The sequence below is a fragment of the Mustelus asterias genome, chromosome 9, assembly GCF_964213995.1.
Source record: "Mustelus asterias chromosome 9, sMusAst1.hap1.1, whole genome shotgun sequence".
Lineage (NCBI taxonomy): Eukaryota > Metazoa > Chordata > Chondrichthyes > Carcharhiniformes > Triakidae > Mustelus > Mustelus asterias.
The window spans coordinates 127,550,242-127,578,066 of record NC_135809.1 but is presented as its reverse complement, the minus strand read 5'-3'; the positions used below and the strand labels follow the sequence as shown (position 1 = coordinate 127,578,066).

Here is a 27,825-nt window from a genome sequence, read left to right as displayed (position 1 = left end):
CCTCCCAGCATGCCACTGCGGGGCCAGGAAGACTCTGCCCATAATGCCTGGAGGCACTCCATGTGGTCAGCTCGAAGGTGACTTCTGAAGCAAGTTGCTGGAGGTTGGCAGATGCTTGTAAATTGTTGGCTCCTCTTTTGATGGCAGATCAGATCATCAAGGACAAGAAAAAGCAGCAGGAAATAATTAATTTCCTTTCTATTTTTAAGAGTGACAGATGCACATTAAACAAAACTGATCAGCTATAGTATTAGTCATGATGTTTCAGACATTAAGCTGATCAGGTGCCCTATAGAAGCGAGAGAGGATTGCGTAACTGCAATAATATTGAAAATGTTCTGGATAAGAGAAACATGGAAGCAAGTTTTTTTAACATCTTCATGAGAAGTAATGAATCAATAACTATTGCTGAAAAGGTAATCCTATTATATAAATTGTGGTGACGATACATATTGTGGTGCCATTTTGAAATTTGGCATTCTTGCATTTGTCCTGATGAGTGCAAGACAAAAATCTTCAGCAATATATCCCTCTTTTCAGCAATATTCAGGTTCTGTGTTACTAACTCATAGAAATCATACAAATCATAGAAACCCTACAGTGCAGAAGGAGGCCATTCGGCCCATCGAGTCTGCACCGACCACAATCCCACCCAGGCCCTACCTCCACATATTTACCCACTAATCCCTCTAACCTACGCATCCCAGGACTCTAAGGGGCAATTTTTAACCTGGCCAATCAACCTAACCCGCACATCTTTGGACTGTGGGAGGAAACCGGAGCACCCGGAGGAAACCCACGCAGACATGAGGAGAATGTGCAAACTCCACACAGACAGTGACCCGAGCCGGGAATCGAACCCGGGACCCTGGATCTGTGAAGCAGCAGTGCTAACTACTGTGCTACCGTGCCGCCCATGTTTCTCATGTTTCTTCAACCAACTGCAGTGAGATAAATGCCGCCCATGTTTCTCATGTTTCTTCAACCAACTGCAGTGAGATAAATAAACAGATATCACAATTGCCTAAACAAGTCTTTATAATGCATAATCATTGTCTTAATATCTCAAAAAGCAGATGCTTTAATCATTTTGTTTTTATTAAAAATGAAAATATTTATTTTCACATCTCTGTGCCAGTCCTGCAATGGGCCAGGATTGTTGCATTGTTTCATCTCTGGCTTTTTGTACATCATCCCAAGTATTTTTGCACCCTATCCTCACTTCAATTCAATCCCCACGTGTTCAGTCATCAAAGCCCAAAATTATGGAATTTATTCACGAACCCTCTCCACCTCTTCACTGCTCACCTCCTCCTTGAAGACTCCTAGTAAAAGTGACCTCTTATTAAGGTTTAGCTGCCCATCCTGGTATCTCTTCATTTGGCTTTCTGCCAATTTTTTTGCTCGATTCTGTTCCTGTGAACCAGTTCGGATGTTTTGCTACATTAAAGATGCAATGGAAATGAAGGGGTGCGGTGGTCGTCCCTTTAAGGGCAACACAGCAGAGTAAGCAAAAGGTGAAATGCTGGAAAATCTCAGCAGGTCTGGCAGCATCTGTAAGGAGAGAAAAGAGGTGACGTTTCGAGTCCAGATGACCTTTTGTCAAAGTCCAAGCAGAGTAAGGGTCACCTGGCCTGGGTGACCAATCAGGACTCAGAGTGGGGAATCACCCCAGGGGGAGGAGTTCTCTTAGGCAGGAGATATTCCAGAAATAGCTGCACACATGCTGTAAATAAATCCCTTGTTGTTCACTAATAAAGTCTCTGAGAGTGCATCATTAACAAGTTGCTGTTGTTTTTTTGTAAACCCATGTATAATAGGCTAGCTGAGGAAAGGGAGTTGTGGATGGATGCCAAAGTCTGTGACTTGTGACTGCTGGCCCCATGCATGTGGACCTAACACAGGCATCCAGATCAGAGTCCATGGATATCAAGGGCCAGTGTTTCCCCATTTTTAATGGATAGTGACAAATGGGTAGTAAAAAGAAGAAATTTTACTGTGACATAACCATGTTTTTGGCAATAAAAAAAAGAAAAAAAGAGATACAAATTTGCAGTTTTGGCTTCCCGCATTTCATAAGCTTAGCAAGTGCTCTGGAACCAATATTGGGAGAGCGTGTCATTTTGGTGTCCAGGGTGAAATAAGTCAGCAGAGACCAGTGTCCCCTCGCCAGATTTCCTTTTATTTACAACCTCTATCATGGTTCATAGAGTGCTACAGGTTCTGTGGTCATCACGGTGGCACAGTGGCCTCAGCGCCAGGAACCCAAGTTCAATTCCGGCCTCGGTCACTGACTGTGTGGAGTTTGCATGTTCTCCCCGTGTCTGTGTGGGTTTCCTCCGGGTGCTCCGGTTTCCTCCCACAGTCCAAAGATGTGTGGGTTAGGTTGATTGGCTGTGCTAAATTGACCCTAGGGGAGGGGTATTAGCAGGGTAAATGTGTGGGGATATGGGGATAGGGCCTGGGTGGGATTGTGGTCAGTACAGGCTCAATGGGCCAAATGGCCTCCTTCTGTACTGTAGGGATTTTATGTATCATTAGACTTTTTAGACATCCTTAGAGTCATGAAATAACAAGGAGAAAGGAGTGTGCCTTCTGACTCCACAAAAATTCCCATGAGCTTCTTTGGCTCTGGCTCACTCCCCTTGGATTCTCTTCCATCCCTGGACACGTCTTGATCTTGGGACCAGGAAGAATGTCAGACTTGGAGGGAGCTACATCAAGACGTCTAGCTGGGCAGAATGTTACCAGTTGATTCTAGTGAAGCTCAGTGCCACATTTAGCTTGATCTTCTCATGGACAGGATTGGGCACACACTCAATGGCCTCACCCATTTTCTGACAGTGAAATTCTCCCCTTAAGAATGTTAAAACGAATCAATTCCAGACAAGCGCTCGACACGGATCTACTTTTCAAAAAAAACTTTAATGCCATGTTGGTACTTAGCTTAGTGACAGTGTCGAATGCAACCTTTCTCCCCTGAGAACAAGCGATAACTGAGCTTCACTCTGCTCATTGTTCATTTGAGCCTTTGCTATTACAAATACATGTTTCAAACCTTGCAACTTCGTTTAATCCTCAGGGAGGGAATGATAGGACACAGATCATAAGTCAGACGCAAAAGGTGATAGCTGGATCGCGTGAGCTGAGACCACATAGTTGGCAACCAGAAACCACAAGCAGCGACTGAAATTGTAGGTCGCTGACAGCAGGGCCGAGCAATTGTTGCAACATCAATGGCAATAAATCCAAGATGATGACATGCACTGACCCCACCCTTCCTGTCTAGAAATGAGTCCGATTGGCCAAACTGCAAAGCGCCTGCCTCCAAGCATTCTTGGTGTGCTATGACCAGGTGAACTCTCAAAGCAATGAAGGAGCCCAGCTGGTGACAGTCAGCAACTGACCTGGAGATTTCCCGAGATTGTGGTTTGAAATGAATAGGCATTTGCGTAGTAATTGACAGAAATAGGGGCATAGTTTGAGGATAAGGGGTAAACCTTTTAGGACTGAGGTGAGGAGAAATTTCTTCACCCAGAGGAGAGTGAATCTTTGGAATTCACTACCATGGAAGTAATTAAGGCCAAAACGTCTGTGATTTCAAGAAGGAATTAGATATAGCTCTTCAGGCTAAAGGGATTTGGGGGGGCGGGGGGGAAAGGTGCGATCAGAATATTGAATTTGGTGATCAGGCATGATCATAATGAATGGCGGAGCAGGCTGGAAGGGCCGAATGGCCTCCTCCTGCTTCTAGTTTTGATGTTTCTATATTTCTATGGTCTAATCCTCACAACTGGTCTTATGGTTTCATCTCAAAAGGAGATAGCTGTAGATATTGCTCTTGGGGCCAAATGTCATGCTGCACCTTAGGTTTGGCTTATATGATTTTTTAAAAAGTTTTAAACCTCAAACTTAACTTAGAGTGACCCAGCCCTCCACCCTCCATCCCAAGTGGAAATGTGAGGGGGGATAGCAGCTGGATGGAAATAAATGCACTATTGCACACTGGCTCACACCATCTTAACTGCTGAGATTATGGCAACTTGGAGGCTGCCTGCCTGTGACAGGAAGGGGCCTAAATACCAACAACATCTCCACTGCTACACGCAATTTTAACTTAACACACGAGAGACACATCGTGCCAAACCCGGCAGCAAAAATCTTCTGGGGACCAGAAGGGTGGCAGCAAGAGGCCACAGAAAGTTTTACAGGGAGGCAATAGTGTCATGGTATTGCCACTAGACTCGCATTCCAGAGACTCTGGGTAAAGCTCTGGGCACCCGGGTTCGAATCCCATCGCGGCAGATGGTGAAATTTGACTTCAATAAAATCTAGAGTTAAAAGTCTAATGATGACCATGAAACCATTGTTGATTATCGAAAAAAAAACCATGGTTCACGAACATCCTTTAGGGAAGGCAATCTGTGTCCTGACCTGGTCTGGCCTACATGTGACTCCAAATTAACAGTAATGTGGTTGACTTTTAAATGACCCCTCAAGGGCAACTAAGGATGGACAATAAATGTTGGCCGAACCAGTGAAAGAATGAAAAAAAAACACATTTTAGTGAGGGTTCCTTCTTGACTGGGAAGACCATGAGTGCACACCTCAAGGTCCTGCAAGGAATTCTTGGGTGTCCCAAATTCAGCCATACAGGACCACAATTTGCATTCTAAATGTGTTTCCTGCCTGTCTCAAGGAATCTCAACCCATCCAACAATCAGTCCATGGAAGCAGTGCCACTTCCACAAGAGCATGGTGATGTGACATTGTTCATCATTTTCATTTTGTTTCAGGCGGGAGACACTAAAGTTCAACTTTATACCTTAATCGCACCAAATATGCTCTATGGACTATAAATACAAAATGAAGAATGGGATTGCACCTTTCATTTTTAATCTGTAAGCTAACACATTGCAATTATCTGGATATTGAAATCATCATAATTGTGCAATCCTTTTATTATTTTACACTCTGTTCAATTGTTATTTCAATGATTGTTATGAATTATAGTTAATTGTTTTATTTATATCATAATTTGCCACCAAATGACTTTTCAATAAACCAATTATCTACACAAAGCATTTTATTGTAATTTGCAAACAAATAACTGAACTGCAGAATGAGACAAAACCATACAATATATTCCATTCGTCACAATATCTTTATTATTTGTAAAGTGTATGCATATATTCATTTCTGTTTTCTTTGATCCAAAACAACTTGCATTTATGTAATGTAGAAAAGAAAAATCCCAAAGTGCTTCGCAGAGGATACTTACTTTGAGCCAAAGAGGGAGGGGCTGAGAGCCGAGATCAAACATGTCAATGAGATGGATGGAAGGTTTCTCTCCATTTCTTCTCTTCATTGCAATGTGATTTCTGTTCACCTGTACTATCCAATTAGCAACACATATCTGGAAATTCCTGAGACCCCGCTCCAGCAGTGTAAATACAGCCCTTGTCCCAAAGTCCAGGAATGAGGTTATCTGCATAACTGGACAAAGCCAACAATACTTTCACCTTTAAGAAGGTCGTGAGTTCCAGTCCCACTCAGTAGAACCATAGAATCACTACAGTGCAGAAAGAGACCATCCAGTCTGCACTGAGTCTCTGAAGGAGCATCCCACTCAGGCCCTCCCTTCTGCCCTGTCCCTGTAACCCCATGCATTTACCATGGCTAATCACTCATCTTTGGACAATAAGAGGCAATTTAGCATGGCCAATCCATCTAACCTGCACTTCGTTAGACAGCAAGGGGCAATTTAGCACAGCCAATCCAGCTAACCTGCACATCTTTGAACAATAAGGGGCAATTTAGCATGGCCAAACCACCTAACCTGCACTTCTTTGGACAGCAAGGAGCAATTTAGCATGGCCAATTCATCTAACCTGCATTTCTTTGGACAGCAAGGGGCAATTTAGCATAGCCAATCCCCCTCACCTACACACTCTGGCTACCTGGATCCACTACAGTTTGCCGACTGCGACAACGGGTCCACAGTAGAAGCCATCTCCCTGGCCCTGCACTCAACTCTGGAACACCAAGATAACAAGGACACCTATGTCAGACTCCTATTTATTGACTACAGCTCAGCCTTCAACACTATTATTTCCACGAAACTCATCTCCAAACTCCGTCGCCTGGGCCTTGGCACCTCCCTCTGTGACTGGATCCTGAACTTCCTCACTCACAGACTACAATCGGTAAGGATACGCAACAACACCTCCTCCACGATCATCCTCAACACCGGTGCCCCACAAGGCTGTGTTCTCAGCCCCCTACTACACTCCTTATACAGTTTGTATAACAGTGTGGCCAAATTCCCCTCCAATTCAATTTTCAAGCTTGCTGATGACACCAGCGTAGTGGGTTGGATCTCAAACAATGATGAGACAGAGTACAGGAATGAGATTGAGAATCTGGTGAACTGGTGCGGCAACAATAATCTCTCCCTCAATGTCAACAAAACAAAGGAGATTGTCATCGACTTCAGGAAGCATAAAGGAGAACATACTCCTGTCTACATCAACGGGGACGAAGTAGAAAGGGTCGAGAGCTTCAGGGTTTTAGGTGTCCAGATCACCAGCAACCTGTCCTGGTCCCCCCATGCCAACAATATAGTTAAGAAAGCTCACCAACACCTCTACTTTCTCAGAAGACCAAGGAAATTTGGCATGTCAGCTACGACTTTCACCAACTTTTACAGATGCACCATAGAAAGCATTCTTTCTGGTTGTATCACAGCTTGGTATGGCTCCTGCTCAGCCCTAGACCGCAAGGAACTACAAAAGGCTGTGAATGAGGCCCAACCCATCACGCAAACCAGCCTCCCATCCATTGACTCTATCTACACTTCCCGCTGCCTTGGCAAAGCAGCCAGCATAATTAAGGACCCCCATGCACCCGGACATTCTCTCTTCCACCTTCTTCCATTGGGAAAAAGATACAAAAGTCACATACTAACCGACTCAAGAACAGATTCTTCCCTGCTGCTGTCAGACTTTTGAATAGATTTACCTTGCATTAAGTTGATCATTCTCTACACCCTAGCTATGACTGTAACACTATATTCTCCACTCTATTCTTTCCTTCTCTATGAATGGTATGTTTTGTCTGTATAGCACAAGAAACAATGCTTTTCATTGTATGTGACAATAATAAATCAAATCAAATCTTTGAAAAATAAGGCACAATTTAGCATGGCCAATCCACCTAACCTGCACTTCTTTGGACACCAGGAGATAATACATCATGGCTAATCCACTTAACCTACATACCTTTGGACACTAAGGGGCTATCCACCTGACCAGCACATCCAGGGACTTGAGCACAAAATCAGAGGACACTTTATTGCAGAGCTGTCTGAATTATTGTCCTTCAGTTGTGACATTAAACTGAAGGCATGTAAAAACATTTTCATGTCGTTATCTGAAGTGGAGTTGTGGCGTTGTCTCTGGCGTCCTGACCAATAGTTACCCCTTTGCCAATATCACTGAAAGCCAATGATCTGATTGTTGTTCATTTGCCATTTCTCAAAACAGTGACTACACTTCAAAAATACTTTAATTGGCTGTAAAGCACTGTGAGGTGCCCTGAAGTGATGCAAGGTGCTACAATAAAAACAGAACGTTCCAGAAAGACTCGACAGGTCTGGCAACATCTGTGGGGAGAGAATCAAAGTTCATGTTTGGAATCTAATATGATTTTTCTTTGGGATCCAAAGTCAGATACAAGTGCAAGTTCTTGTATTTGCTCTTATTGGAACTACACTGTTATCCTCAGGTGGAGTTGGATTCCCTGCAAGATCAAATGTCAAACTATTATTTTAAAAATGCTTCAGCGATTGCTGGAGCCGTTCCACAACCAAAGAAGGTAATAAGAAAAAGAGATTTTGCAGTTTCTTAGCCCAATTGAGTGACTTGGTGATTATCTTAAAAGTTTTTTGAAGCTTATTTATTCGTGTCACAAGTAGGCTTACATTAACACTGCAATGAAGTTACTGTGAAAATCCTCTAGTCGCCACACTCCGGCGCCTGTTCAGCTACACTAAGGGAGAATTTAGCATGGCCAATGCATGTCTTTCGGACTGTGGGAGGAAACCGGAGCTCCCAGAGGAAACCCATGCAGACACGGGGAGAACGTGCAGACTCCGCACAGACAGTGACCCCAAGCCGGGAATCGAACCTGGGTCCCTGGCATTGTGAAGCAGCTGTGCTAACCACTGTGCCACCATTTTCATTTAAGCGTGGCTGTGGTTACATACAAGCTCGTAAACATCTTTGACCATTATATGGATTTGGTTCAAGTTCTGGGATTTACTGTATAAATGAAAGGGACCAACAAACAATGCACAGGGAAAAAAAATAATTGACTTGACAAACTACATCTGATTAACCAGATACAGATATATTTCCGTTGGACCATATCTGCCTTTGTTAGAAGCCGTGAACAGCTCTGTTGTTGCTGATCAATTATACACTGCATTTCCATCTTCTGGCACTGTCAATCAATTAAAAATACGTTGACATCTGCTTTGCAATCTGTTAGTATTTTATTTCAGTCAATGCTCCCGGCAAACAGTGGTACAGGAATAATTTGTGTGTACTAATTGAACTGTTGAAATGCTTTCCGCTACACCACTTACGAAATTCCGTGGGTCAGTTGAAGGATATCAGGCACAAAAACAGTAATTACCGACATATCTGGAGACAGGAGTTTATATAACATCTGCTGTAATTGCATTCCTTCATCTAATTTGGAGCAAAATAATAACTACACAAAATCAATACCTCAAAAAAAGTAGAATAGGAAGTATTAGCATCAACATTAGCGTATTTTGTGCAGTTTGCCAGGAGTTTTGTTGATATAATTAGGAATATTTACAGGGAGGAGGTAATCTGTTCTGCAGTGTGAAGGAGCTGAATTGGCACCAGCAGAGATGTCATCAACCCATTTCACTTCTGCAATCCTGACCTTTACTTTTCTTCCAATCTCTTCGGCTCAATAAGTTCTTGAAGCTAGTTCAACCAGCAATGTTCACCACGACTCGTTGCGTCCAGGAAAACATTCAGATAAATGAGCTGAAAGGTAGGGAAGGAATAAACAAAACTGATTACAATCTTGGGGCGGGATTTTCCCATTCTGCCTGCCACGGGCGGGACAGAAAATTCAGCGGACCAGGGAAAGGCCTGTTGACCTCAGACAGGAATTTCCGGTCCTGGGGAGTGCGCGGCCGGAAATCCCACTTTTGATTTCTGAGTCTTGATTCTTTCATGGGATGTGGGCATCTCTGGCTGTGGCCGTCTCTGACCACAAATAAGGCAGTCAAATGGGGTTTTAAATAAAAATTTCTCTTTATATAATTAAATAACAAAGTTTAGCAGTAACAGTAACTCAGCAGAACAGTAATAACTATGAAAACAGGAGCACGAATAAAACAGATCTTGCTTGCAGAACACTGACTGAAAAGCCCTCCAAAACCCACACATGCTCAAAAGCCAGTAGAATCAGCGATATGCCAGTAGAACAATGATATAAGAGAAAGGCTGATAAGAACATGCTGTATTCACAATGACACTCTGTGACACTTCTTCCCCTTTTAAATTTCAATCCCCCATCGCGACAGAAATATAAGGAGGGTAATGTCTTCATAGAAAGAAAAGAGATAGGAGCAGGAGGAGGCCCTTTGGCCCTTTGAGCCTGCTCCGACATTCATTTTGATCATGGCTGATCGTCTAACTCAATAGCCTGATCCTGCTTTTTCCCCATAACCTTTGATCCCAATCATCCCACTATATGAAAGTCTGTCAGGAGCTTTGCGGTCGCATTGCAATTGACGTAATATCACTGGTGAATCTTGTATCTGTGGATCTGGAATTTTAGGAGTCGAAATAGGCTCCGAATCTGTGGGTGAAAGTTTCTCCTCCACTCCCACAGCAGATTCAACTGGCAAACCTTGAACCTCAAGAACAACTTCCTGGCGAATGTCCACAGCAGCATTACTTTCTGCCACCGTATCTGCAACGGTTGCTGACTCTGAGAGTTCTCTGACCTGAGATCAGACCAGAAACAAATAGGATCTTGGTGTCTGTAAACAATCTGGTAAACCATGAATGTCAAAAATTTGACGCAGCTTCTCAATTGTCACGGGAGCTGTAATATTACTCATGATAGGTGCTTCCAACCATTTCAGATGTGGATCTACCACAACCAAAAACATACGGTTCATGAAAGGTCCTGCAAAGTCCATGTGAAGTCTAGACCATGGCCTATCGGGCAATTTACAAGGATGCAATGTACTCAGTCCATCCTTGAACATATCCAGATACTTCTTAACAACATCCTCAGTCACCTTCGTGTGCTTGATCTCGCCACAGTTCAATGGAATTTTGCTGACCCAGTCACGCCCTAACAAACTCAGCCCCCTTCCCTTTGACCACGAGAGGGCTTGCCCTTGCTTCTTGTCTGTTATACGCAATATGGTCTTCCAACGTCCCGAGCAAAGGTATGGACTCTCCGGTGTATGTTTGAAGATTAATCTCTGCCAGAATAAGGGCTGGCGCTCAGAGTCCCACGTCAACTTGTAGGTTTCCTCACTAATTACAGGGGCACAGGGTCTTGTGTCCACTTCCATCTTGATCTGTTTACCATCAACTACAACTGCAGCAAAAAATAAGCTCATTGCTATTGAGCATGTTGTAAGCTTGCGTGTCTGCCTGCTCCAAGCTTTCCACATGGTGTGTAACTGATTGAGTTTTTTTTAAATTAAAATTTTCTTGTCCAACCCCCGCCTTGCTCTCAGCACCGCCACATTTCTTCACTAAATGTCCTTTCTTGCTGTATTGGTGACAAACTTGCAATGACTGACATAGTGTGGCCTCCACACCTAAAACATTCCACTGCTTTCATCTTTTTGCTTGCAGCTGCTTTCTGTACTTGATGCAGCGCTCCAGCCTCGGCACTACCATTTGCCTGCTGAATATCTCTAGAATTACTGGCAGCCATTTCCATACCCTGAGAAATTTCTACATCCTCCTGAAAACTTAATATCATTTCCTCCGACAGCCGGCGCTGAAAGTTGTCCTCGTTAATGCCGCAGACCAGCCTATCTCTGAGCATATCTTCTAAAACATCTCCAAAATCATGGTGTTCTGAAAGCTGGCATATTTCTGCAACAAAGTTAGCTACCGATTGACTTGCTTTTCGAAAATGGCTGTGAAATTTGAATCTTTGAACAATCACAGGGCTTCAGGTTATGGTGATTCTAGGCCAGTGCAATTAAATCTGCAAATGAAATCTCCCCTGGCTTCCGTGGCATGGCCAGATTCCTCCTCAACTTGTAAGTCTTTGCCCCACACACACTCAGGAGAATTGAGCACTGCTTTGCCTCATCTTCCATTCTGTTTGCTAAAATGAAGTGCTGCAACCTCTCCTCATATTCAGCCCAGTCCTTGCTTCTCTCATAAAACTTATCGACTGTCCCAAACATAGCCATGGTGCTGATAACTGAAATTCTGTCAAACAAACCCACGATGTGAGGTATGCAACCTCGTGCCGAACATTGAAAAACTTTGCTTTCTTTTCCTGCCATTTTCATCTCATTACCAAAAGATATGGTAACTCAATACCACAAATATCATAGTCAAATGTGTTGTTTGAAGAATGAATGTCTTTATATAAATAAAGGCGGCACGGTGGTACAGTGGTTAGCACTACTGCCTCACAGCGCCAGGGACCTGGGTTTGATTCCTGGCTTGGGTCACTGTCTGTGTGGAGTTTGCACATTCTCCCTGTGTTTGCGTGGGTTTCCTCCGGGTGCTCCGGTTTCTTCCCACAGTCCATGTGGTGCATTGGCCATGATAAATTGCCCCTTAGTGTCCCGGAATGCGTAGGTCAGAAGGACTAGTGGGGCAAATATGTGGGGGTTACGGGGATAAGGCCTACGTGAGATTGTTGTCGGTGCAGACTCAATGGGCCAAATGGCCTCCTTCTGCACTGTAGTGCTTCTATGATTTCTACGAAATAACAAAGTTTAGCAATAACAGTAACTCATCAGAACACTAATAACAGAAATAACTATGAAAACAGAGTACTAGTCAAACAGGTCCTACTTGTAGAACATTGTCTTGAAGATTGAAAACCCCTCAAAACCTATAGTTACTCAGAACCCTCAACAGATGCCAGTGAAATAATTACACAGGAGAAAAGGCTTATAAGAGCATTCTGTACTCATAATGACACTTGGTAACACTGGCAATGCCAGCACGTAGTTACCCATCCCTAACTGGCTTTGAACTGAACATTTCAGAGGGTAGTTAAGAGTTTGACTGTTTGAGGGGGGATCTAATTGAAACTTACCGAATACTATGAGGCCTGGATAGAGCGGACGTGGAGAGGATGTTTCCACTGGTGGGAGAGACTAGAACTTGAGGGCACAACCTCAGAGTGAAGGAACGCTCCATTAAAACTGAGATGAGGAGGACTTTCTTCAGCCAGAGGGTGGTGAATCTGTGGAACTCATTGCCACAGGAGGCCAGGTCATTGAGTATCTTTAAGACAGAGATAGATGGGTTCTTGATCAATAAGGGGATCAAAGGTTATGGGGAAAAGGCGGGAGAATGGGGGCGAGAATAATATCAGCCATGATTGAATGGCAGAGCAGACTCGATGGATCGAGTGGCCTAATTCTGCTCCTATATCTTATGATCTTATGGTAGGCCAGGCCAAGGTAAGGACAGCAGATTTCCTCCCCTACAGGACTTGAGTGAGCCAGCTGCGTCTTTCTGATAGTCGATGATAGCTTTTTCACCAGCTACTTAATGACGAGCGTTATTTTTCAGATCTATTGATCAAATCTAAATTCCACTTGTGCAGTGATGTTGCCAATCGAGCCAACATCTCTCCCCCTTTCCAATTGATTGCTGAAAATGATGGTTTGCTTTCAATTAAAGGGAAATGTGCAGATCGTTCGTTGGCAATAAATGAGAAACATAAATCACACAATTTTATTTCTCGTGAAATTAACTCTCAGAAATAAAACACGTTTAACAAAATGGAGAAAACAGTATTTGTTTTTTCAGTTTGCCCAGAGGCATTGCTGTTAAATCATTCTGAATTGGCAGAACATAGCCGAGATCTTCCTGACAAAAATATGAGTTTAAAGTTTAAGGTAAATTAATTTAATTATTGTCACAAGTGGGCCACCATCAACACTGCAATGAAATTACTGTGAAAATCCACTAGTCGCCACACTCCGGTGCCTGTTCGGGTACACAAAGGCTAGTCATGGCACAAATCAATTCCAGCCTCCTGGACTGCCTGGATCCACTACAGTTTGCCTATCGCCGCAACAGGTCCACAGCAGACGCCATTTCCCTGGCCCTGCACTCAACCCTGGAACATCTAGATAACAAGGACACCTATGTCAGACTCCTATTTGTTGACTACAGCTCAGCCTTCAACACCATTATTCCTACGAAACTCATCTCCAAATCCTGTGTCCTGGGGCCTTGGCTCCTCCCTCTGCGACTGGATCCTGAACTTCCTAACCCACAGAGCACAATCAGTAAGGATAGGCAACAATACCTCCTCCACAATCATCCTCAACACCGGTGCCTCACAAGGCTGTGCTCTCAGCCCTCTACTATATTCCTTTAACATCTATGACTGTGTGGCCAAATTCCCCTCCAACTCAATTTTCAAGTTTGTTGACGACACCACCATAGTGGGCCAGATCTCAAACAATGACGAGACAGAGTACAGGAATTAGATTGAGAATCTGATGAACTGGTGCGGCAATAATAATTTCCCCTTCAATGTCAACAAAATGAAGGAGATTGTCATCGACTTCAGGAAGCATAAAGGAGAACATACATCATGGGTACAAAGTAGAAAGTGTCGAGAGCTTCAGGTTTTTAGGTGTCCAGATCTCCAGCAACCTGCCCTGGTCCCCCCCTGCCGACACTATAGTTAAGAAAGCCCACCAATGCCTCTACTTTCTCAGAAGACTCAGGAAATTTGGCATGTCAGCTTTGAGTTCACCAACTTTCACAGACGCACCGTAGAAAGCATTCTTTCTGGTTGTATCACAGCTTGGTATGGCTCCTGCTCTGCTCAAGACCACAAGAAACTACAAAACGTCGTGAATGTAGCCCAATCCATCACGCAAACCAGCCTCCCATCCATTTACATTATCTACACTTCCCGCTGCCTCGGCAAAGCAGCCAGCATAATTAAAGACCCCACGCACCCCGGACATTCTCTCTTCCACCTTCTTCTGTTGGGAAAAAGATATAAAAATCTGAGGTCACGTACCGACCGACACAAGAACAGCTTCTTCCCTGCTTCATCAGACTTTTGAATGGATCTACCTTGCATTAAGTTGATCTTTCTCTGCACCCTAGCTAAAACTGTAACATTACAATCTGCACTCTCTTGTTTCCTTCTATATGAACGGTATGCTTTGTCTGTATAGCACGCAGGAAATAATACTTTTCACTGCATTCCAATACATGTGACAATAATAAATCAAATGAAATCAAAACTGAGGGATAATTTAGCATGGCCAATGCACCGAACCAGCACATATTTTGGACTGTAGGAGGAAACCGGAGCACCCGGAGGAAACCCACGCAGACACAAGGGAGAACATGCAGACTCCGCAAAGACAGTGGCCCAAGACGGGAACCGAACCCGGGTCTCTGGCGCTGTGAAGCAGCAGTGCTAACCACTGTGCCACCAAGGAGATACAAGCTGTTGGCTTGATGCCTTCCATCTGCCATTTAACAAGAGTTTCTTTTTTCCTTGATGGGGGTCAGGAAAATTTCTGCTTTTATTTCATCAAGAATTTTTTTTTTTAGACGTTAAGAGTTGGAATTGAAATTGTTGTCTCATCACCAGGATTCAAAATGGGGGAATCACAGATGGTGTTTCAAGTGTCAAATAAACTCAGAAAACCAATTAAGTCAAAATTGCTTCAATGGAAGAGTTTATGCAAATTGTTAATCAGTACAGATCGACAGTGACATTGGTGAGTTTATCCATTTTGATGACTGAATGATTCATTGGCGCTTCATAAGGCCTGATACATGTTAAACTTCTGGTTTGTTTGTTTATTTAAAAATAAACAAGTGGTAAACATGTTATGTGGACAAATATTTAAAAGAAAATCAACTATCCTTGGACACAGGCAAAATTCTGTGGATGCTGGACACCTGAAATTAAAACAGGATGCCAGATTTCAATGTAAGTTACAGGAATATCATCTTGTCTTTTGACTAGGCACTTTAGGACCCAACACTGAATTCAGGATTCTCAGACTATATTCTTTTCTCCCAGGAATTTGGTTGCTTTTGCATAACAGCTGTGGATATAGTTTCTGCAGCACCTCCTCTGGACATGTTGGGTGGAATGTAATGATCTCCCCCGTGCAGAGTTTGTCGGTGGGGCGGGTAATTTAATCAGGCAGAAGGGTGTCAGGATTCATTTCCACCCCCTCCACCCTACCCACACACACACCTCTCATCACCAATTGAGGCCCTTAAATGGCACAGTGGCACAGTAGGTTAGCACTGCTGCCTCACAGCGCCAGGGACCTGGGTTCGATTCCCGGCTTGGGTCACTGTTTGTGCGGAGTCTGCATGTTCTCGCTGTGTCTGCGTGAGTTTCCTCCGGGTGCTCCAGTTTCCCCCCACTGTCCGAAAGATGTGGCTGGTTAGGTGCATTGGCCATGCTAAATTCTTCCTCAGTGTACCCGAACAGGCACCGGAGTGTGGCAACTAAGGGATTTTCACAGTAACTTCATTGTAGTATTAATTTAAGCTTACTTGTGACTAATAAATAAACTTTAACTCTAAATTGCCAATTAATGCTCACTTAAGGGGCCTCATCCTGTAACCACTGAATTAATGAAGCAGTGGGTGACAAGCCCACCATGTGGGGAGACCACAAGACCATAGAATATAGGAGCAGGAGTAGGCCATTCGGCCCATTGAGTCTGTTCTGCCATTCATAGAGATCACGACTGATCTGATGTGATAGTCCTCAACTCCACTTTTGCGTCTTATCCCCATAACCCTTCATTCCCTTACTGATTAAAAATCTGTCAATCTCAGTTTTGAACATACATAATGACCGAGCCTCTACAGCCCTCTGCTAAAGAGGGCTGGGGTGAAGAATTCCACAAATTCGCTACCCTCAGTGAAGAAATTCCTCCTTATCTGTGTCTTAAATGGATGACCCCTTATTCTGAGATTATGCCCTCTGGTCCTAGACTCTCCCACAAGGGGAAACATTTACCCTGTCAAGCCCCCTGAGAATTCTACTTGTCTTAACAAGGTCACCTCTCATTCTTCTAAACTCCAACAAGAACAGGGCCAACCTTCTGAATCTCTGCTCTGAAGAAAACCCCTCCATGCCTGGGATCAACCCAGTGAACCTTCTCTGGACTCCTCCAATGCCAGTATATCTTTCCTTAGATAACAGGACCAAAACTGTTCACAGTATTCCAGGTGTGGTCTCACTATTGTGGAGTTTCTTGCGGGTTCAAGTTGTGGGGGAGGGTGCTGGGTCCCATGTTCTATCATCCAGGAGGTAAAGGAGTGCTGAGAGCCACACTTTACCCTTGCTGCTGACCCTCGACCTTCCCAATCCCCTGCAACCCCTCCCTGTGACTGTCACTCACCTTTGACCTGGCATCCAGTGACGATCCTGGCCTCGGGCGGGGGTCTTACTAACAGCTGACCCCACCTCCCAGGTAGAGCTGCTGCCCACTGTTTGGCCGCCAGCTCTCATTGGGCGGTACTTCCACCCTCAGGGTCCTTGATGCCGGGGAACGTCTGCTACTGTCAAATGTTGGAGAGGCATTGAATGTGGCATACCTTCGGCGGGCAACATCTGTCACCTTCATTAAATACTGCCATCTTGTCTCATTACGAGCCCATTTTGTCAGGCACCATCATTCCTTCTGTCATTGAATCTCTCCTCTTTTCCACTCAATCACAGACCATCCCTTTCCTGGTCTCTGAACTTCCTTTAAACATCTCTAACTTTTCTCAGGATCGATGGAAGATCATCGACTGGAAATGTTAGTTCTGGATCTCTCTCCACATATTTAGCTGTTGAATATTTTCAGTGGTTCTGTTTATTATCCTTGGGGAAATTGTTTCATTGCTCTATACTTCAGGCGTGCCCGAGGCCCAACATTCCTCAACTGATTCTTCAATGACCTTCATAATGTCAGAAGTGGGGATGTTTGCTGACATTGCACAAAATTCAGCATCATTTCCGACTCCTCAGATACTGAGACAATCCATGTTCAAATGCAACAAGACCTGAACAATATTCAGGCTTGGCTGACAAGTGGCAGACAACATTTGTACCACACAAGTGCCATAGAAACTAGAAACAGGAGTAGGCCATTTGGCCCTTCGAGCCTGCTCTACCATTTATTTTGATCATCGAATTCAATATCCTGATCCCCCTTGCTCCCATATCCCGTGATCCCTTTATCCCCAAGAGCTAGATCAAATTTCCTCCTGAAATCAGACAACATTTTGGCCTCTACTACATTTTGTGGTAGTGAATTCCACACATTCACCACCCTCTGGGTGAAGATATCTCTCCTCACCTCCGTCCTAAAAGATTTATCCCTTATCCTCAAACTATAACCCTGAGTTATAAGAACATAAGAACTGGGAGCAGGAGTAGGCCATCTGGCCTCTCCAGCCTGCCCCGCCATTCAATAAGATCATGGCTGATCTTTTTATGGACTCAGCTCCACTTACCTGCCCGCTCACCATAACCCTTAATTCCTTTACTGTTCAAAAATATATCTATCCTTGCCTTAAAAACATTCAATGAGGTAGCCTCAACTGCTTCACTGGGCAGGGAATTCCACAGATTCACAACCCTTTGTGTGAAGAAGTTCCTCCTCAACTCAGTCCTAAATCTGCTCCCCCTTATTTTGAGGCTATGCCCCCTCGTTCTGGTTTCACCCGCCAGTGGAAACAACTTCCCTGCTTCTATCTTATCGAGTCCCTTCATAATCTTATATGTTTCTATAAGATTTCCCCTCTTTCTTCTGAATTCCAATGAGTATAGCCCCAGTCTATTCAATCTCTCCTCATAAGCCAACCCTCTCAACTCCGGAATCAACCTAGTGAATCAACTCCACACCCCTTCCAGTGCCAGTATATCCTTTCTCAAGTAAGGAGACAAAAACTGTACACAGTACCCCAGGTGTGGCCTCACCAGCACATTATACAGCTGCAACATAACCTTGCTGTTTTTAAACCCCACCCCTCTAGCAATGAAGGACAAAATTCCATTTGCCTTCTTAATTACTTGCTGCACCTGCAAACCAACTCCTTGAGATTCCTGCACAAGGACACCGAGGTCCCTCTACACAGCAGCATGCTGCAATTTTTTACCATTTAAATAATAGTCCATTTTGCTGTTATTCCTACCAAAATGGATGACCTCACATTTACCAACATTGTACTCCATCTGCCAGACCCTCGCCCACTCACTTAGACTATCTATATCCCTTTGCAGACTTTCAGCGTCCTCTGCACACTTTGCTCTGCCACCCATCTTAGTGTCATCTGTGAATTTGGCACACTACACTTGGTCCCCAACTCCAAATCATCTATGTAAATTGAAAACAATTATGGTCCCAACACTGATCCTTGAGGCACACCACTAGTCACTGATCGTCAACCAGAAAAACACCTATTTACCCCCACTCTTTGCTTTCTGTTATTTAACCAATCCTCTATCCATGCTAATACATTACCCGTAACACTTTGCACCTTTATCTTATGTAGCAGTCTTTGGTGCGGCACCTTGTCAAATGACTTCTGGAAATCCAGATACACCACATCCACAGGTTCCCCATTGTCCACTGCACATGTAATGTTCTCAAATGTTAGTTCTGGACTCCCCCACCATTGGGAACATTCTTTCTGAATCTACCCTGACTAACCCTGTTAGAATTTTAGAAGTTTCTATGAAATTCCCTCTCACTCTTCTAAACTCCAGAGAATATAATCCTAACCCACTTAGTCTCTCCTCATATGACAGGCCTGCCAACCCAGGAATCAGCCTGGTAAACCTTCACTGTTCTCCCTCTATAGCAAGGACATCCCTCCTCAGATAAGGACACCAAAACTGCACACAATACTCCAGGTGTGGCCTCACCAACGCCATCTACAATTGCAGCAAAACATCCCTATGACTATACTCAAATCCTCTTGTTATGAAGGCCAACATACCAGTTGCCTTCTTTACTGCCTGCTATACCTGCGTGCTTACTTTCAGCGACTGATGCACGAGGACTCCAAGGTCTCGTCTAGTATCCACCTCTCTCAATTTACACCCATTCATGTAATAATCTGCTTTCCGATTATTGCTACCAAAGTGGCAAAACCTCACATTTATCCACATTATACTGCATCTGCCATGCAGATGCCCACACACTCAGCCTGTCCAAATCACACTGAAGCATCTCTGTATCCTCCTCACAGCTTACCTTCCCATTGCTAGGGAATGACCATCTCCAACACGAGAGGATCTAACCATCACCCCTTGACGTTCAATGGCATTACCATCAGTTACGGAATTCCCCACTATCAACAAATTGGCCAGAGACTCAACTGGACTCATCCCATAAATGCTGTGACTATAAGAGCAGGTCAAAGGCTTGGAATCCTGTGGTGAATAACTCACCTCCAGACTCCCCAAAGCCTGTCCACCATCTGCATGGCACAAGTTAGGAGTGTGATGGAATACTCTCCGCTTGCCTGGATGGATGCTGCTCCAACATCACTCAAGAACCTTGGCATCATTCAGGGCAAAGCAACCCACCATGATTGGTATCCCTTCAACAAATATTAATTCTCTCCACCACCGACACACAGTAGCAGCCATGTGTACCATCTACAAGATGCACTGCAGGAACTCACCAAGGTTCCTTGGGCAGCACTTTCCAAATCCATAGAAAAACAAAGGCAGAAAATACATGGTAACATCAAAATGTGGAAGCTCCCCTCAAAGCCACTCTTCATCCGGACTTGAAAGTATATTGCCGTTCCTTCACTGTTCCTGTCTCAAAGTCCTGGAACTCTGTCGTGTGCCGTGAAGGCCGCCTTGGAGAACGTTTGCTGGGTGGGGGAGCACTTCAGCGGTCACGGGCATTCGGCCTCTGATCTCCGGGTAAGCGTTCTCCAAGGCGGCCTTCACGACACACGACAGCGCAGAGTCGCTGAGCAGAGACTGATAGCCAGGTTCCGCACACATGAGGTCGGCCTCAACCGGGATCTTGGGTTCATGCCACACTATCTGTAACCCCCCACAACTTGCCTGGACTTGCAAAATCTCACTAATTGTCCTGTCTGGAGACAATACACATCTCTTTAACCTGTGCTTAATGCTCTCTCCACTCACATTGTCTGTACCTTTAAGACTTGATTAGCTGTAAAGACTCGCATTCCAATCATTATTCATTATTCTGTAAATTGAGTTTGTGTCTTTATATGCCCTGTTTGCTGTTTGTGAGCAGATCTCCCACTCACCTGACGAAGGAGCAGCGCTCCGAAAGCTAGTGGCGTTTGCTATCAAATAAACCTGTTGGACTTTAACCTGGTGTTGTTAGACTCTTTACTGTGTTTACCCCAGTACAACGCCGGCATCTCCACATCATGACTTATAGAATCCCTACAGTGCACAAGGAGGCCATTCAGCCCATCGAGTCTGCACTGACCACAATCCCACCCAGATCCTATTCCCATAACCCCACATAGTTAGCCTGCTAATCCCCCTGACACTATGGTCAATTTAGCAGGGCCAGTCAACCTAACCCACATATCTTCGGAGTGTGGGACGAAACTGGAGCACCCGGAGGAAACCCACGCAGACACGGGGAGAACATACAAACTCCACACAGACAGTGACCCGAGGCCGGAATTGAACCCGTGTCCCTGGCGCTGTGAGGCAGCAGTGCTAACCACTGTGCTTCCTTGCCACCCTGTTCTTGAGTTGGTCGGTACGTGTCCTCAGACATTTGTATTTTTTTCTCTCTTCCATCTTCTTCCATTGGGAATGTCTGGGGTGGGTGGGGTCCTTGATTATGCTGGTTGCTTTTCCGAGGCAGTGGGAAGCGTAGACAATGTCAATGGATGGGAGGCTGGTTTGAGTGACGGACTGGGCTACATTCTCAACCCTTTGTAGTTTCTTGCAGTCTTGGTCAGAGCAGGAGCCATACCAAGCTGTGATACAAGCAGAAAGAATGCTTTCTATGGTGCATCTGTAAAAGTTGGTGAGAGTCATCGCTGACATGTCAAATTTCCTTAGTTTTCTGAGAAAGTAGCAAACCAATTGGTCACACCGGCTCCCGTGATGTCATACTGGATTTGTCATGAAGAAATGAAGTATCTCCTTTCAGCTCATTATTATCCTTGCCTATGGAGGTACGGTCAGGTAGGTTTTGATAAGATCAGCAAAAATGTAAGGGATAACACAACTTCACTTTCTGAAAAGATTGTTGAATTTGACAAACAAAAAAAAGAGAAAGAATCTCAATTTTGATTACCGGATCAGTAGCCTGACCCTAAACAATTCAAATTGAAAGCATGAGGAAAAGTATATTTGGAAAAGATTTGTGACCCAGCTTCCTGATGTTTTTTCTAAAAACGGGCATTGAAAATTCATGAAACTAAGAAAATCTTGGCAGTGACAGAATATCACGCAATAAGGATCCTCAGCAGGAGTAAATTAGTCATGATAATGTTATAAATTGTTCAAAACAATCCTCAGAGAGCAACATAGAAAAATCAGTCAGCGGTAAGGGCATGCAGACACAGTTCGTCTACAAAATTATGAGGGGCATAGACAGGGTGGATAGTCAGAGGCTTTTCCCCAGGGTGGAAATGTCAATTACAAGGGGGCACAGGTTCAAGGTGAGAGGGGGAAAGTTTAAGGGAGATGTGCGGGGTAGGTTTTTCACACAGAGAATGATGGGTGTCAGGAACAAGCTGCCAGAGATGGTGATGCAAACAGGCACGGTGGCACAGTGGTTAGCACTGCTGCCTCACAGCGCCAGGGACCTGGGTTCAATTTCTGCCTTGGGTCACTGTCTGTGGGGAGTCTGCACATTCTCCCCGTCTCTGCATGGGTTTCCTTCGGGTGCTCTGGTTTCCTCTCACAGTCCAAAGATGTGTGGGTTAGGTGGATTGGCCGTGCTAAATTTCCCCTTAGTGTCAGGGGGATTAGCAGGGTAAATGCGTGGGGTTATGGTGATAGGGACTGGGTGGGACTGCTGTCAGTGCAGGCTCGGTGGGCTGAATAGCCTCCATCTGCACTGTAGGGATTCTATAATTCTATTTAACAGGCATTTGGATGGGTGCATGAATAGGGAGGGAATAGAGGGATATGGACTGAGTAAGGGCAGAAGATACTTTTTGTAGTTCAGTTAGGGCATCATTATCGGCTATTTGATTTCTCCTAATTTTTTCTCCATATATTGAAGATTCAGAGCAATGATAAAGGGTTAGGTTTTAATGCGCAGAAACAGTGTGTGCATGAGGTGCGTGTGCCTGACAACACGTGGGGAGTCCAGAAACCTGCGCATTAAAATCTGCGACTTTTAACACTTCATTGAATTTTTGGTTCCCAGCTATCCTGTCCAATTAGTGCCAACAGGAATGGTGACAATCCCCTGTAATTTGATCCCAACTCCTTTAGTTAATTGGACTCCCCAAATATATGCGAGTAGGAATCAGGGACATGAGAGAAAGAAATCTGCAGTGGAAGATGCAATGGTCAAGGCTGCTCCTCACTTCACCAACACCTCCCAGCATGTGGGGGATTGGCACAGTGGTCGGCACTGCTGCCTCACAGTGCCAGGGACTCGGATTCAATTCTGCCCTCAGGTGACTGTGTAGAGTTTGCACCTTCTCCCCATGTCTGCATGGGTTTCCTCCGGGTGCTCCAGTTTCCTCCCACAGTCCAAAGATGTGCGGGTTAGGTGGATTAGCCATGATAAATTGCCCCTTAGTGTCCCAAGGTGTGTACGTTATGGGGTTTATCTGAGATAAATGTGTGGGGTTGAGGAGGGGGCTGTGAGTGGGCCTGGGCTAAATCCACTGTTGGAACATTGGTGGACTGAATGGCCTCCTTCTGCATTGCAGGGGTTCTATGATTCAACGTGCTGTTGGGGGCCATGATGACTTGAAAGAAGACACTGTTCCCCAACAATAGGTGGAGGAAGTCAATTGGATACAAGGTTGAAGCCAACATGCAGACAGGATTGAAAGTGGTACAAGTGATTAGCAGCAGCAGAAGTATGTTGTCACATTTCTGAGTCCAATATATAGGAAGTGCATGGAAAAATCAGAGCCATTATCCTCCATTCTGCCCCCATGTGGGGTGTCGGGGTGACCTAAATGATACCTTTGGAAACACAGAGAGGTTGTTTCCACTTACGGAGATGATTAAAACTGGAGGACACCAATACGAGACAGTCACCACAAAATCAATTTGGTCAATTAGAAGGAATTTCCTTTGCACAAAGTGTGGTGAGGTTGATGACACAGGAAATGCCTGAGGTATAGTTGCATTTAGAGTAATGATTGATAAGTGAGTGAGGGTGAAGGGGATAAAGTTTAAAGGTTATTTATTAGCGTGACAAGTAGGCTTGCATTAACACTGCAATGAAGCCACTGTGAAATCCCAGAGTTATGCATATAGTGTTATCTAAAGAAGGATGCGAGTGAGATGGAATGCAGTCTAAATGGCAGCATGAACTGGTTGGGCCAAATAGCCTGTTGCTACAATTTATATTCACTCTAATTCTCCTTCAACAATTCAAGCTGCCACAAGTTGTGGCATACCTTGGATGATATTCCCACATTTACCAAGGTGATTCCCCACCCTGCTCCCTGATTGGTTCCACAGGCCATGTGACCCTTAATCCGTAGATTGATCCTTAAAGGGACAATCACCACACCCACCATCCAAAATCTGCTGGCCATTGGTGTTTGTGGGAGCTTGCCGTGCACAAATTAGCTGCCATGTGTGGGGCTTTTCAACAGTAACTGTACTTCATTGGCTATAAACGCACATCTTTGTTTCACATTGAAAAGAGCTGTCCACCCTATCAGATGTTTCCAATCATTAAAGTTATTCCCTTACAATCAACTGCCTGTGATTTGTACTCCATAGACAATCTCCTAGTTTTATTATTGCTAACTTCAGAGTGATATGAACGGATAACATAAACAGAGTCTCCCACTGGCAGTACTGATGAGAATGGAGGTCCCCCCAATCCTTTAGAGTCCTAAAACTGGGGCCTAACTTTCCTTGCTGAAATTAAATGGGCTCTAACAGCTATGCATGATTCAATCTTGACACATTATGATGCAGAAGGGATTTGACATATTTCCAAAGATCAGCAAAGTGTGAGCACAGGCCCAGTGGAAGTATAATAATTGGGTATGTAATACGTTAGTATGATCAAATTTCACAGCGTCATATTTATTCCAGAATGGTTATTGGTGTCAAGCATGATCTAATGGGATCAATGTATGAATTAACTGTTAAACATTCCCAACTGACTAGTCTTGCAAACTCCGACTTAAGCATTTAATTTGCAAGACTGCGAGTACAACACACAAACTTTGTTCCCATTAACAGGGGAGTGATTTCCATTAACTTTTGAAGTCCTGTTTAGAATTGCACTGGGGAAATGTGCAAATGGGAGGGGAAACCGCTATGACAGTGCATAAATTATCTGATGGATTGAGCCCAGTGAGTTTAGGAAATTGGTGGGTTCGGTGATTATCATTCATTAATTCGGCGAGGAATGCAAATTGTTTACGGTATTAATTGGGTAATTAGTGGACATTTGAGGAAAGCTTCAGAGATCAATAAGATGTTGTTTCTGCCAACTGTGTTTAAAGTCAGACCAAATGATGGTTTCACACGACTGTTCCGTTAACATCAGTGGACCTCGAGTTACAACGCTACCTCCTTTATATAGCACTCAAATCAAATAGCAATTTATCAAAGGTTAAGGACGATTAGAGATTTGTCCAATATATGTGTCATGAAGAATACTTCAGCTGATGGCTCGCAGAGTTTTGAATTGTTACTCTAAAACAAGAGCACTTGTCAAAAATGTTCTCACTGAAGTATGTTTACTTACCAATATTAAGGTATATAGGGAAATGGCATTCAAACCCAGTGCACCATTTCAAAATTTGCGAATAATACAATACTCGGAAGTATAGTGACCAGTGAGGGGGAATAGACCTCCAAAAGAACTTAGGTTGGTGGCATGGTTGGACAGGTGACAGATGAAATTTAATGCAAGAAACCATGTAGATTGTTGTTGTTTGTGCTTCTGGTTCTCACTCAAAAGTGCTGGCAATGTATTATCAAACAGATAAATATTTAGCAAGTCCATATAGGAGGCAATGGCCTAGTGGAGGGGAGGCGATGGTCTAGCAGTATTATCGCTGGACCATTAATCCAGAAACTCAGGTAACGTTCTTGGGACCCGGGTTCAAATCCTGCTACAGCAGATGGTGAATTCAATAAAAAAAATCTGGAATTAAGAATCTACTGATGGCCATGAAACCATTGTCGATTGTTGGAAAAACCCACCTGGTTCACTAACGTCCTTTAGGGAAGGAAATCTGCCGTCCTGGTCTGGTCTGCATGTGACTCCAGAGCCACAGCAATGTGGTTGACTCTCAACTGCCCTCTGAAATGGCCCAGCAAACCACTCAGTTCAACGGCAACTAGGGATGGGCAATAGATGCTGGCCAGCCAGCAACGCCCATGTCCCACGAATGAATTGGAAAAAAAATAGGGTATTTCTCTATCATCTTATTTAATACAGGAATTGGGTCAGTTTATCAAAAATGGTTCAATGATTTTACTAAGCAAGCGGAGTAAGAGATGTCATAGGAACAGATGAATTTTATATTGCTTGCACGTTTCATGCAATGTGATGAACTACACATTTCAATTTTGATTTTGAAAGTGCCATTGCGAGTTTGTGAAATAGACGGGTGTAAACAATTTGGTGGACTGTTCTGCACATTCAGATACAGTCACCCAGGGCATTTATGAATTATCCACAATGAATTCAGTTGTACTTTCAATCCAATGACCTTCCTCTATCATTGCGGCTGCTAAACTTCCACTTTACCAACTTGGCATTCTAATATACAACATGACACAGTGTAGTAAATCATCACTATAACCTTCTCCTCTGCTCATTGCTCTGTGAGCTGAACCATTTTGAACTCCAGTTGAGCTTGTGTTATCAGCTTTGTGAAACCACTGTTAGTGTGTGTGTGTATATATGTCTGAATGGATGTCCAATCCCATTTTACCAATGCAGAGAGTTTGGTTTCTAATTATTTTTCATTACGTCAATCGACAGGTTAGATCATGCTTGTTAAATATAATACATGGACAATAAGTTCTTCAATCTTGCACCCAATTTTTGTGTCAAATAATTTCAGATATAGGACAAATCATTTAACTGGTACAGCTATATACAATACAGTCCACCTGCATTGCAATCTCAGTTAAGCATTCCAGTCAATAGAGCATTTATTCTTGCCAATCTTTGTGATCTCTGTAAGTGAAATTGCTAATTTACTATTTAGTGTACAATATTTTCTCAACTGCTGCTGTGTGATCAGTATAGCAGCCTCTTTTAAATCCCATCTGTTTCACTTCCCACGACATGCAAGTTTGCCTCCAATCTGCACACCATCCACACGAGGAATTATATCTCTGTTTGTTCACCGTCGCTGGGTCAAAATCTTGGTCCTTCCCCCCCCTCAACAACACTTTGGAGTTCATGCAGTGCAGGAACACTCAGAGGTTCAAGAAGGTGGCTCACCATCACTTTCTGAAGGGCAATTTGAGACGGCAATAAATGCTGAACCAGTGACACCCATGGCCAGTGAAAGAATAGATGCACTAAAGTGTTAATTGGCAGTCAACTGATACACTAAACTACATAAAGGTATTTCCCATTGATTTCTGAAACTCCAAACTATGTTTATACATAACACCACTCTCCCAGCAGAAATGGTATTTAAAGTCCTGAGCTCCTCCTGGCTTTAATGAGATCACCTCTTCCTGCTCATTAGGGTGAATTTTTGAGTGTCCTTTTTAGTAAAATTTCTTCACTTGATCTTCTGAACATAATCAAATCCAGTAATAAGGCATTCTCCCCAGCACCTTCTCAGTCTTCAACTCTCCACAAGCCTCATTTCTTCAGATGGGAATGTGTCCTCACCAGCATTCTGCTTGGTGGTTAACCCAAAACACAATCTTTTTTCTTCTTTCCTGGCATAGCAGCATCTGCTTTTGGTCTTCTTCCCAGAACTCTCTGTTCGACCTACTCTTTAGAATCTAGCAAGCAGCAAGGCCACTTGCTGCCTTCTCGGTCCCAAGTGTTAAACAACATGCACCCTACTTTCAATGCATTTTGACCTGGTCCCCTGTCCCCATGGCAACTGGGCCATGAAGGCTTGTCTTCAGGCAGATTTTGTAGGAGGCAACCTTTCTCTCTCTCCAGCCTTCACTTTTCCTTGAATTAGAGCAGACAGTTGAAAACATAACTGCCCTATAAAGTCCAAAGTTTGTAACGGTTATCAATTATGTTAGTCACAAGAGGGCGGCACGGTAGCACAGTGGTTAGCACTGCTGCTTCACAGCTCCAGGGTCCTGGGTTCGATTCCCGGCTCGGGTCACTGTCTGTGTGGAGTTTGCACATTCTCCTCGTGTCTGCGTGGGTTTCCT

General features: G+C 44.0%; 1 protein-coding gene across 1 annotated transcript in view; it reads right to left on the bottom strand.

Annotated features, from left to right (window-relative positions):
- Positions 1 to 27,825, bottom strand: part of LOC144499289 (uncharacterized) — a 324,178-nt gene that overhangs the window by 213,433 nt on the left and 82,920 nt on the right. Inside the window, exons 3-5 of the mRNA XM_078221404.1 lie at positions 10,939 to 11,230; positions 9,775 to 10,054; positions 8,648 to 8,753 (exon numbers count right to left, since the gene is read on the bottom strand). Coding sequence (XP_078077530.1) covers positions 8,648 to 8,753; positions 9,775 to 10,054; positions 10,939 to 11,230 — 678 coding nt within the window. The remainder of the gene's footprint in view (positions 1 to 8,647; positions 8,754 to 9,774; positions 10,055 to 10,938; positions 11,231 to 27,825) is intronic.